This window comes from Heptranchias perlo, chromosome 11, assembly GCF_035084215.1.
Source record: "Heptranchias perlo isolate sHepPer1 chromosome 11, sHepPer1.hap1, whole genome shotgun sequence".
Classification (NCBI taxonomy): Eukaryota; Metazoa; Chordata; class Chondrichthyes; order Hexanchiformes; family Hexanchidae; genus Heptranchias; species Heptranchias perlo.
The window spans coordinates 83,413,720-83,426,535 of record NC_090335.1 but is presented as its reverse complement, the minus strand read 5'-3'; the positions used below and the strand labels follow the sequence as shown (position 1 = coordinate 83,426,535).

General features: G+C 44.5%; 1 protein-coding gene across 1 annotated transcript; it reads left to right on the top strand.

Annotated features, from left to right (window-relative positions):
* Positions 1-6,720: 6,720 nt before the first annotated feature.
* LOC137326875 (probable G-protein coupled receptor 139) lies at positions 6,721-12,323 on the top strand. Its single transcript, XM_067992256.1, has 3 exons — positions 6,721-6,790; positions 7,235-8,094; positions 12,294-12,323. Exons 1-3 carry the CDS (start codon positions 6,721-6,723, stop codon positions 12,321-12,323), a joined length of 960 nt encoding a protein of 319 aa, XP_067848357.1.
* Positions 12,324-12,816: the final 493 nt, after the last annotated feature.

The following is a 12,816-nucleotide window of genomic DNA, read 5'->3' as shown; positions in this document are numbered from 1 at the left end:
ATGAGACGGGATCAATCATGTTCCTAGGTATAGTCTACCGACCACCTAATAGTGGAAGGGAAGTGGAGGATGAAATGTGTAAAAAAGTTGTAAAATGAGTGAAAAAAATCTAATAATAATCAGGGGAAATTTCAACTAACCCTGGATAAACTGGCGAGAAGAGGTAGGGAAATGGTAAAAGGGAATGGAGTTTTAACTGTGTGGATTTGTCTCCTTCCTTACCCAGTATGTGAGAAGTCTAACAGGACAGGGATCTAGTAACGGGGAATGAACCAGAATATAGAAGAGGATTAAGCATAGGGGAACAACTAGGCAATAGCGACCGGAACATTATTAGGTTTAAAATAATGATTGAGGAAGATATAAGTAAGACAAAGGCCAATTAATAGACTGGAAGAAAACGAATATTGAGGGGATGAGATTAGAACTAGGGAAGGTAAACTGGGAAATAAAGACAGACAAAGAAATAGAAAAGCAGTAGGAAATATTTAAAACAGTCATCAATAGAGTTCAGGAGAAGTATATTCCTCTTAAAAGCAAGAACAAACCAGCTAATAATGAAACACCATGGATGAATAAAGAGATAAGGGTAAAATTGAAACAAAAGCAAAAGGCACAATCTAAGATCATGGACAACAAAGGAAAGGACAACAAAAGGGAACTCGACGAGTTTCAGAAAGAAGTCAACAAAACAATTAGGAAAGCAAAGAGGAAATAAGAGATTAAATTATCAAACAACATAAAAATAAATAATAAAGTATTCTAAAGGCACATAAATAACAAAAGAAAAATTAGAATAGGGGTAGGGCCACTAAGGGACACACTCGATAAACTCACAGCTAACAACAGCGAAATAGCAGAAGTATTAAATAGTTACTTTGACTCCGTTTTTACCAGGGAGACTAACAAGGTGAGTAGGACATTAGAAGAAGAGATCAAAAGAGATATTAAAATATTTAAGCAAGAAAGGCGGGGGGGAGTAATTGATAAACTAATCAAACCCAAGGAGGATAAGGCCCCTGGTCCGGATGGATTGCATCCACGATTTTAAAAGAAGTTCGAGAGGAGATAGCAGAGGCACCATTGCATATATGGGAATCACGGGGAAAACTCTCCAGTGGCTGGAGTCATACCTAGCACAAAGGAAGATGGAAGTGGTTGTTGGAGGCCAATCATCTCAGCCCCAGGACATTGCTGCAGGAGGTCCACAGGGCAGTGTCCCAGGCCCAACCATTTTCAGCTGCTTCATCAATGACCTTCCCTCCATCATAAGGTCAGAAATGGGAATGTTCGCTGATGATTGCACATTGTTCAGTTCCATTCGCAACCCCTCAGGTAATGAAGCAGTCCGTGCCCGCATGCAGCAAGACCTGGACAACATTCAGGCTTGGGCTGATAAGTGGCAAGTAACATTCGCGCCAGACAAGTGCCAGGCAATGATGATCTCCAACAAGGGAGAATCTAACCGCCTCCCCTTGACATTCAATGGCATTACCATCGCCTAATTCCCCCACCATCAACATCCTGGGGGTCACCACTGACCAAAAACTTAACTGGACCAGCCATATAAATATTGTGGCTACAAGAGCAGCGAGTGACTCACCTCCTGACTCCACAAAGCCTTTCCACCATCTACAAGGCACAAGATGGAATACTCTCCACTTGCCTGGATGAGTGCTCCTCCAACAACACTCAAGAAGTTCGACACCATCCAGGACAAAGCAGCCCACTTGATTGGCACCCCATCCAATACCCTAAATGTTCACCCCCTCCACCACAGGCGCACAGTGTCTGCAGTGTGTACCATCCACAGGATGCACTGCAGCAACTCGCCAAGGCTTCTTCGACAGCACCTCCCAAACCCACGACCTCTACCACCTAGATGGACAAGGGCAGCAGGCACATTGGAACAACACCACATGCACGTTCCCCTCCAAGTCACACACCATCCTGACTTGGAAATATATCACCGTTCCTTCATTGTCACTGGGTCAAAATCCTGGAACTCCCTTCCTAACAGCACTGTGGGTGAACCTTCACCACACGGACTGCAGCGTTTCAAGAAGGCGGCTTACCACCACCTTCTCAAGGCAATTAGGGATGGGCAATAAATGCTGGCCTTACCAGCGATGCCCACATCCCATGAACGAATAAAAATATATATATATAAAAAATCACCAGAAAAGGGACTAGTGCCAGCAGACTGGTGGACAGCTAATGTGATTCCTATGTTTAAAAAGGGAGATAGAACAAGTCCAGAGCTATAGACCAGTTAGCTTAACGTCGGTGGTGGGAAAGATCATGGAATCTTTACTCATAGATGTAATAGAAAGACATCTAGAGAAGGAGAACGTAATAAAGAATAGTCAGCACGGATTTCAGAAGGGAAAGTCATGCTTGAACAAACGTATTTAATCCTGTGAAGAATAAGAGAAAGTGTCGCAAATGGTAATGCCATAAGTATAATATATTTGGATTTTCAAAAGGCCTTCGATAAGGTACCGCATTGTTGATTCATGGCTAAGCTCAGAGCAGGTAGTAGAATGGATCTCAAGCTGACTACAAAACGGAAAATAGAATATGGGTGAAGGGTAGCTAATCAGGCTGGCAAAAGGTGGGATGTGGTGCTCCACAGGGATCGATTTGGATTCAGGAATCAGCAGTACAATTTCAAAATTTGTGGATGACAACAAACTGGGGGGTATAGTTATTACAAAGGAAGAATGTGTCAAAATGCAAGAGGACATTAATAAACTTGCAGAATGGGCGTGTAATTGGCAACTGAATGTCAATATAAATAAGTATGAGGTGATGCATTTTGTTAGGTATGAAAACGAGGCTACATGCTGCTGGATAATAAGAGTCTAAATGGGATGGAGGAGCAAAGGTATCGAGGGGTACAGATACACAAATCACCAAAAGTAGTGATGCAGGTTAATAAGGACATAAGCAGGGCACTCCAAGCACTACGGTTCATTTCTCGAGGGATAGTATTGAAAAGCAAAGAAGTTATGTTAAACTTGCATAGAACCTTGGTTAGATTGCACTTGGAGCATTGTGCAATTTCTTCTCTCCATGTCATTAAAAGGATATAGAGGAGCATTGGAGAGGGTGCACAAAAGGTTCACAAGGATGATACCAGAACTGAGAGAATGTCCTTATTAGGAAGGGCGGAACAAACTGGGACTGTTTTCTATAGGAAAGAGAGTGCTGAGGGGTGACATGATAGTACTGGAGGAGCACAATCACCACGAGAGTACGTGTGGTAGATTTATCACTAGTACTGAAGAAGCATAGTCACCTCTACTGTTAGTGTAGTGGTACTACTGGTAAGGTTGAGCAAGGTTACCTCGAGTGTAAGAGTGGGTGCACCACTGGCACCTGTCACCTCAAGTATAAGAGTACAGTGGACTACTAGCACCGGAGGAGAAATGTTACCTCGATTGTAAGTGTAGGCATGCCACTAGTGCCGAAGGAGCATGGCCACATCTAGTGTACGTGTAAAAATACCACTAGTACTGGAGGACAGCAGTCACATCTAGTGTACGTGTAGGTGTACCATTAGTACTGGAAGTGCTCGGTCACCACTAGTGTAAGTGTAGGGGAGCCAGTAATAACGGAGGAGCAAGGTCACCACAAGTATAAGTGTAGTGGTAGCACAACAAGCAGAGGACCATAGTCACGCCTAGTGCAAGTGTAGTCATAAAACAAATACTGGAGAAACATGGTCACCACTAGTGTAAGTGCAGGGGCAACAGTAGTACCGGAGGAGCAAGGTCATGAATAGTGTAAGTGTAGATGTACCACTTGTACTGGATGACCAGTGTTATCATTGGTGTAAGTGTAGGGATATTACTAATAACAGAGGAACACGATCACCACTAGTGTACGTGTAGGGTACCACAAGTAGCGGAGGAGCACAGTCACCCCTAGTGTAAGTATGTGTTATCTGTAATGTACAGAGACCACCAGTACCAGAGGAGACTTGTCACCTCCAGTGTAAGTGTAGTGTACCACTAGTACTGGAGGGGAATGGTCACCTCTTCTGTAAATGCAGGGGACCATTAGAAGAGAGGGTGCATGGTCGCCGTAGGATAGCAGTAGTACTGGAGTAGCACTGTCACCTCTAGTGTAAGAGTACAGTACCACCAGTACCGGAGGAGTATGATCACCTATAGTCTAAGGTTAGGGTATGTCTAGTATTGGAGGAGCACTTCCAGTGTACGTGTCGTGTACCACTAATACCGAAGGAGCATGGTCACCTTAGGTGTAAGATTAGTGGTACTACCAGCACTGGGGGTGCACGTTCAGCTCTAGTGTGAAGGGATGCCACTGATACAGAGGGGCATGGTCAACTCTAGACCAAGTGTAGGGATACCACCAGTGAGCGGAACACGCTCACCTCTAGTGCAAGAGTAGGGGCCCTACCAGTAGCAGAGGAACACGCTCACCTCTAGTGTAAGTGTAGGGGTCCCACCAGTAGCAGAGGAACACTCTCACCTCTAGTGTAAGTGTAGGTAGGACTAGTATAGGAGGAAAGCAGACTCCTCGAATGCAAGTGTATGGGTATCAATAATACAGTGGACAGGGGAATGTCAATGGATGTTATTTATATGGACTTCCAGAAGGCATTTGATAAGGACCCACATAAGAGACTGTTAGCTAAGTTAGAAGCCCATGGAATCGAGGGAAAAGTACGGACTTGGTTAGGAAATTGGCTGAGCAAAAGGCGACAGAGAGTAGGGATAATGGGTAGGATTAGGGTTAGGGTAGTTACTCACATTGGCAGGATGTGACGAGTGGAGTCCCGCAGGGATCTGTCTTTTTTTTTTATTCGTTCGCGGGATGTGGGCATCGCTGGTGAGGCCAGCATTTATTGTCCATCCCTAATTGCCCTTGAGAAGGTGGTGGTGAGCCGCCTTCTTGAACCGCTGCAGTCCGTGTGGTGACGGTTCTCCCACAGTGCTGTTAGGAAGGGAGTTCCAGGATTTTGACCCAGCGACGATGAAGGAACGGCGATATATTTCCAAGTCGGGATGATGTGTGACTTGGAGGGGAACGTGCAGGTGGTGTTGCTCCCATGCGCCTGCTGCTCTTGTCCTTCTAGGTGGTAGAGGTCGCGGGTTTGGGAGGTGCTGTCGAAGAAGCCTTGGCGAGTTGCTGCAGTGCATCCTGTCTTGGGGCCTCAATTATTCACAATATTTATTAACGACTTAGATGAAGGCATAGTAAGTCTCATATCTAAGTTTGCCGATGACACAAAGATTGGTGGCATTGTAAGCAGTGTAGATGAAAACATAAAATTACAAAGCGATATTGATAGATTAGGTGAATGGGCAAAATTGTGGCAAATGGAATTCAATGTAGACAAATGTAAGGTCATCCACTTTGGATCAAAAAAGGATAGAACAGGGTACTTTCTAAATGGTAAAAAGTTAAAAACAGTGGATGTCGAAAGGGACTTAGGGGTTCAGTTACATAGATCATTGAAGTGTCATAAACAGGTGCAGAAAATAATCAAGTAGGCTAATGGAATGCTGGCCTTTATATCTAGAGGACTAGAGTACAAGAGGGCAGAAGTTATGCTGCAGCTACACAGAACCCTGGTTAGACCACACCTGGAGTACTGTGAGCAGTTCTGGGCACCGCACCTTCGGAAGGACATATTGGCCTTGGAGGGAGTGCAGCATAGGTTTACTAGAATGATACCCGGACTTCAAGGGTTAAGTTACAAGGAGAGATTACACAAATTGGGGTTGTATTCTCTGGAGTTTCGAAGGTTAAGGGGTGATCTGATCGATGTTTATAAGATATTAAGGGGAACGGATAGGGTGGATAGAGAGAAACTATTTCCGCTGGTTGGGGATTTTAGGAGTAGGGGGCACAGTCTAAAAATTAGAGCCAGACCTTTCAGGAGCGAGATTAGAAAACATTTCTACACACAAAGGGTGGTAGACGTTTGGAACTCTCTTCCACAAACGGCAATTGATACTAGCTCAATTGCTAAATTTAAATGTGAGATAGATAGCTTTTTGGCACCTAAATGTATTAAGGGATATGGGCCAAAGGCAGGTATATGGAGCTCGATCACAGATCAGCCATGATCTTATCAAATGGCGGAGCCGGCACGAGGGGCTGAGTGGCCTACTCCTGTTTCTATGTTCCTATGTTCCTAATACCAGAGGAACACGCTCACCTCTAGTGTAAATCTAGGTAGGACTTGTATAGGAGGAGAGCAGACTCCTCTAGTGTAAGTGTAGGGGTACCACTAGTGCTGGAGGAGCACGTACACTTTTAATGCTGCAATGCTGGGGTCATCACCAATGCTGCAGGATTAAGTTCTGCGCCTGTACTGGATGTGTGGGGTCACTAGGAGTGAGTCAAAGGTCGAGTCAGTGCAATTACTTCAAGGGGAGCTGCCTGCACCGGTCCCATGGGAATAGGGTCAGCACCAATTCTGGGGGATTCCATTTTCCATTTGTAAAGAATGTTTTAAGTGTGTGTTTTTTGAAACTGTCCAATAACAATTTCAAATTTTTTCTCTTAATCTGATGCATCAGTGAAAAAAACAACTTACCTGAGTCTATTTGTTAATTGACTGTAACTAATGCTAATTATGATGTAACCACGTTGACTCCCTGGACGATTGATGTGTATAAATATAAGGATCCCTTCCATTGCCTCAGCCGTGCATTAGAGTGTTTCAGCTCCTCACAGAAAATGGGGCAACTAACTATTCTGCTGATAAAAGAGATTTACTACCCGTTTCTTGCAGCTGTTGGTGTCCCAGGTGAGGCATTGTAACCTGTTGGTTGTTAATCGGTGTTAACTGTATCACTGTTGTTACTGCATCTTTCGATCAGGTAACCTGCTTCTCGGATGTCAACATTACAGTCGGTAGTTACCGGAACCAACTAATGAACCATGGGTCAGCAATTTCCGCGATCCCCATAATCCGATAATTTTACTGATGTTACAATGTTCTTTGAAGCTCCAACACAAGGGTTTCGGTGAATTTATGGACTGTCTTGTCTCCCCGTTCAGAGTGAGCGCTCCGGCAGCTCATTAAAATGTGTGGGTAGGTTTCCCAGGTAATAACTCAAATATTAATCCTGCTCTCACACTGCTCCCTGTTGTTAATCACACTGAATGGAGTAAAATGCTCTCAACAGGTATCTCCAGATATATTTCAATCAAACACTGGAAGATTATTTCTCTTCTCTCTCTCTTACAGCGAACTTGGTGACAATTGTAATTCTCTCCCGAGGAAACTGTGGCCTTTCCAAGTGTATCACTGTCTACATGGTGGCCATGGCAACAGCGGATCTACTAGTCATGATCATCAATGTAATAGTATATTATATTTTCAGTTATCACTTTTCACTTTCCTTCCTGTCCCACACTCCCGTGTGTAGGTTCATTCTATACATGACTGTTGTCACCCTCGATTTGTCTGTTTGGTTCACCGTCTCCTTCACATTTGACCGTTTTGTCGTTCTCTGCTTCCAGAAGTTTAAAACCAAGTATTGCACCGAGGGAACAGCGGCTGCGGTGACAACTACGTTCTCTGTTCTGATGTTTTTAAAGGGCATTCCCGTTTTGTTTGCATATGAACCTCAGCAAATAATTAACAAAGTGCAGTGGGGCTGCCGGTCAAGTGTGGCTTTCTTTTCCACACCTCCAGGTATAGCGTACGTCTGGTTTCACAGCGCCTGGGTCGTTTGGCTTCCCTTTACTTTAATTGCGGTGTTTAATTCTTTAACTATCAGGCGTATTTTAATAGCCAATAAAGCCCGCAAGGGACTCCAGGGTCAAATGAGTGGGAATCAGAGTGATCCAGAAATGGAGAACCGAAGAAATTCCATCATTTTACTCTTCACTATATCGGGCAGTTTTGTACTGCTATGGCTGACAAATGCCGTGAGTCTTGTAACTACCAGACTGACAAACACCACTTATTACCGAGGCGACCGCACAAACCCTGGATATCTCGCCACAGAAACTGGAGCTATGCTGAAGTATTTGAGTTCCTGTCCAAACACGTGTGTTTATGCAGCTACCCAGAGGAAATTCAGAAAAGAGCTGAAGAATGTGATGAAATCTCCATGGACATTAATTATGAGGTTAGTTAGAAAATAATGATAAAAAGAATCAAGCCCAACAAATGCTTCCACGTAACTAAAGATCAATTTCAACGCCTTTTCCATCGTAGAACGTCCTCCATTCTGGTAATGTGAAAATTGGGAGAGTTCTTGTGTTAATATTTCTCCCATTTTGTAACATAGGTTTGATGTCTGCATTGCTTTTGTTTTTCATGCTTCGTTTGCTGAGCAAACATAACCAATTCATGCAAATTTAGCACATTTCAGGTTCAGCCAGAAGTGCCGAGTGGATGATCCATCTCGGCCTCCTCCCGATATCCCCACCATCACAGAAGCCAGTCTTCAGCCAATTCGATTCACTCCACGTGATATCAAGAAACGGCTGAGTGCAATGGATACAGCAAAGGCTATGGGCCCGACAACATCCCGGCTGTATTGCTGAAGACTTGTGCTCAAGAACTAGCCTCACCTCTAGCCAAACTGTTCCAGCACAGCTACAACACTGGCATCTACCCGACAAGGTGCAAAATTGCCCAGGTATATCCTGTCTACAAAAAACAGAACAAATCCAATCCGGCCAATTACTGCTTCATCAGTCGACTCTCAATCATCAGCAAAGTGATGGAAGGTGTCGTCGACAGTGTTATCAAGCGGCACTTACTCACCAATAACCTGCTCACCGATGCTTAGTTTGGGTTCCGCCAGGACCACTCGGCTCCAGACCTCATTACAGCCTTGGTCCAAACATGGACAAAAGAGCTGAATTCTAGAGGTGAGGTGAGAGTGACTGCCCTTGACATCAAGGCAGCATTTGACCGAGTGTGGCACCAAGGAGCCCTAGTAAAATTGAAGTCAATGGGAATCAGGGGTAAAACTTTCCAGTGGCTGGAGTCATACCTAGCACATAGGAAGATGGTAGTGGCTGTTGGAGGCCAATCATCTCAGCTGCAGGACATTGCTGCAGCAGTTCCTCAGGGCAGTGTCCTAGGCCCAACCATCTTCAGCTGCTTCATCAATGACCTTCCCTCCATCATAAGGTCAGAAATGGGGACGTTCGCTGATGATTGCACAGTGTTCAGTTCCATTTGCAACCCCTCAGGTAATGAAGCAGTCTGAGCCCGCATGCAGCAAGACCTGGAGGGTTGGGCTCATAAGTGGCAAGTAACATTTGTGCCAGACAAGTGCCAAGCAATGACCATCTCCAACAAGAGAGAGTCTAACCACCTCCCCTTGACATTCAACGGCATTACCATCGCCAAATCCCCCACCATCAACATCCTGAGGGTCACCATTGACCAGAAACTTAACTAGACCAGCCATATAAATACTGTGGCTACAAGGGCAGGTCAGAGGCTGGGTATTCTGTGATGAGTGACTCACCTGCTGACTCCCGAAACCTTTCCACCATCTACAAGGCACAAGTCAGGAGTGTGATGGAATACTCGCCACTTTCCTGGATGAGTGCTCCTCCAACAACACTCAAGAAGCTCGACGCCAACCCGGGCAAAGCAGCCAGCTTGATTGGAACCCCATCCAGCATCTTAAACACTCACTCCCTTCACCACCGGTGTACTGTGGTTGCAGTGTGTACCATCTACAGGATGCACTGCAGCAACTCGCCTAGGCTTCTTCGACAGCACCTCCCAAACCCGTGACCTCTACCACCTAGATGGACAAGGGCAGCAGGCACATGGGAACACCACCACCTGCACGTACCCCTCCAAGTCACACACCATCCTGACTTGGAAATATATCACCATTCCTTCATCATCACTGGGTCAAAACCCTTGAACTCCCTACCTAGCAGCACTGTGGGAGAACTTTCACCACACGGACTTCAGCGTTTCAAGAAGACGGCTCACCACCACCTTCTCAAGGGCAATTAGGGATGGGCAATAAATGCTGGCCTTGCCAGCGATGCCCACATCCCATGAACGAATCAAAAAAAGGATCAAAGATAACAATGATGAGCTTCAACAGTGGAGTCGGACATATGGGCAACAGAGATAACCGCCTTCCACTGCGGGGATTGGGATCAGACGCACTAGTTTAATTCATCAATGAAGTTTCATTTGGCACCGAAACAATCAAAGGTTTTGCGATTGCCGATATTGGTAATATGCCTGGAAGTTTGGTTTGAATATTGCAGGCGCGGATCTTGCTGTTGGACTCCATTGCTCATTGACAAATTCGCGCGGGGCATTTGTCTTGTCACATCATAAATGTTTGCACGGAGGGAACAGTCGGAACTTGGCTCATCTATTTGACTTTTCGCCGCTTTAGTCCCAGATACTTACTTAAAATCTCAATTGTGTACTGGCGGTTGTCTCGCGCTCACCAAAACGTTGAAGTCTTCTCTTATTGTGTGCTGTCAATAAAAGTATCATGAGTAATCTCATTGATATTCTGTCCAATCAGTCTCTCAAACAAAATGGTAAAGGGTTGTAAAAATGAATGATTTGTCATAAAGTTATTAACTATTACATTTGATGCAAGTGATTTGATAAAAACTGCCGGAAATTCAGCTAAAAACAAACTGATACTTAAGATTTCTGTGATTGGCTGAACATTTGCAGACGGTCAGAAACAATTTTTGGCAATTATCGTCTTATTATGCGGTTGCATCGTGTTCGAAATGATAATTGAAAAAATAACAGCATCTTTGAATCAGTTACAAATTGTTCATGAGTGATCTCGCCTCATTCGGCGAGGAACGACAAGAAATGGGAGCAGACTCTCAGTGGAAAGGAGCTGAAGGGTGTGGATGAACAGCGAGCCCTAGGGATCCAAAAACTTAATTCCTAGAAAGTGCGTTTGCAAGTGAATAGTTCCATGATAAAACCAACAGAAATTTGTGCTTGATATACATGGGCATAGGTCACAAGAATAAACAAGTGATGATAAATCATTACAAAACACTGGTAAGGCCAACGTTAGAATACCAGGTACAGATTTGGTCGCCCCATTGTGGAATGGCCATTAAATCAAAAGAGAGCGGACAGTGTAGATACACCAGGATGGTGCCATGTATCAGAACTATAGTTATGATGAGGGATAAGATATTGGAACTATTTACACTGCAACAGCGAAAGCTAACAGGAGATTTAATAGAGGTTTAAAAATATGTACTGTTTTGGCAGACTGAAAAGGATGAGATTATTCCATCTAGTTGGGAAGTCTGCGATAATGATAGAATCATAAAATCATAGAATGGTTACAACAGATGAGGCCATTCTGCCCGTCGAGTCCATGCCGGCTCTCTGCAAGAGCAATCCAGCTAGGCCCACTCCACCATCCTACCCCCGTAGCCCTGTAGTACCCACTACAGATAGGATGGGATGAGTCAAATGACCTACTCCCGTCGACTAAACTTCTATGGTTCTATAGTGTTACCTATGTTGGTATCATTTTTTTCTTTGTTTCTTAGATACCCTCATCCCTGTTGTGATTCTATTAAACAAAACATCAACAATAAACTGGTATCAAGGAAGACCCCAGAGGTCCAATAGTCACCCATCCCTTCCAGCCGAAAAGTCCCCGTATATCCATAATTCACTTTCATTTTTTAATTATCTGTCTGTGCAGTGCCAGTTTTCCCATCCCATCCCACCATTCCTCAGCGTTTGTAGATGTGGGACCATGTCCGCTGCTTCGTGAAAATCCTACTGGATCATTCCAACTGTATTCCCTCCACCCTACAGGCCAGTGATGTATTTTGGAAACTCCAGCAGGTTAGTTAAAGATGACGCACCGTCCCTCAAACCAAGATAATTCCCTTTTACCTTTCTCCTTTCCCAGGTGCTCACCTATTAGATCTCTCGTGAGCTTATTTTAAACACTGGGATTATTTCAGCCACTGTTTGATCCTCAGGAATTTTCCCTATTAGAGGCAATTTCCACCAGTGTCTGTGAACCGCCACTCAGGTCAGTCCCTATTCCTTTATCTCGCGATGTCTGTGACTCTGGATTCTATATTCCCATTTTATGTGGGTGAACAGTGCAACTACATTTAAAAAATCCCTTTATCTCTGCCGCTCCTACAAGCCCTGCTTCAACACTTCACTTTTCTTCTACTCCGAATATTTATTAAACGGCCTTTGCTAGTCCTTATAATCTACCTACTAGATTTCCTGGATACTTAAAAAGCGTTTTCTTAATCCTTCATATTTCCCCCTACATGATTACGTGAACCTACGGTGCCTTTCATTCTCTTTTCAGTAGCTAAATACATTTTAATTCCACACTCACTAACACTTTCTAAACTCCTTCCCGTTTTTCCACTCGAGCGCTGGGAACTCCCACACCTGCATCACCGCCGGAGTCTCACACGTGCAACGGGCGGATTATCGGAAAATTGCAAATGCGCTTCCTCAGCTTTCACTCCATTGACATTAATGGCCGGAATATCGCGTGCAACGCAAGCGGCATAGAATCAGACAGCACAGTCGGAGGCCATTCGGCACATGGTGCCTCCGTCGGCTCTTTGAAAGTGTTATCCTATTAGTCAAATCCCCTGCTCTTTCCCCTTGAAAATTTCCTTTTCAAGTATATAATCCAATTCTGATTTGAAAGGTACTATTTGCAAAGAAGTCTCAGCAGTTGTTCGGTGATAGCACTCGCGGCTCTGAGTCATAAGAAACATAAGAAATTTGAGCAGGAGTAGGCCAATCGGCCACTCGAGCCTGCTGCGCCATTCAATAAGATCATGGCTGAT

Excerpts from the sequence above, each read along its gene's own strand:
- LOC137326875 (XM_067992256.1), top strand. The coding sequence starts at position 6,721 with ATGGGGCAACTAACTATTCTGCTGATAAAAGAGATTTACTACCCGTTT. Across the intron at positions 6,791-7,234 it reads TGCAGCTGTTGGTGTCCCAG|CGAACTTGGTGACAATTGTA; the intron begins GTGAGGCATTGT and ends TCTCTCTTACAG. Across the intron at positions 8,095-12,293 it reads GAAAAGAGCTGAAGAATGTG|CTACGGTGCCTTTCATTCTC; the intron begins ATGAAATCTCCA and ends GATTACGTGAAC.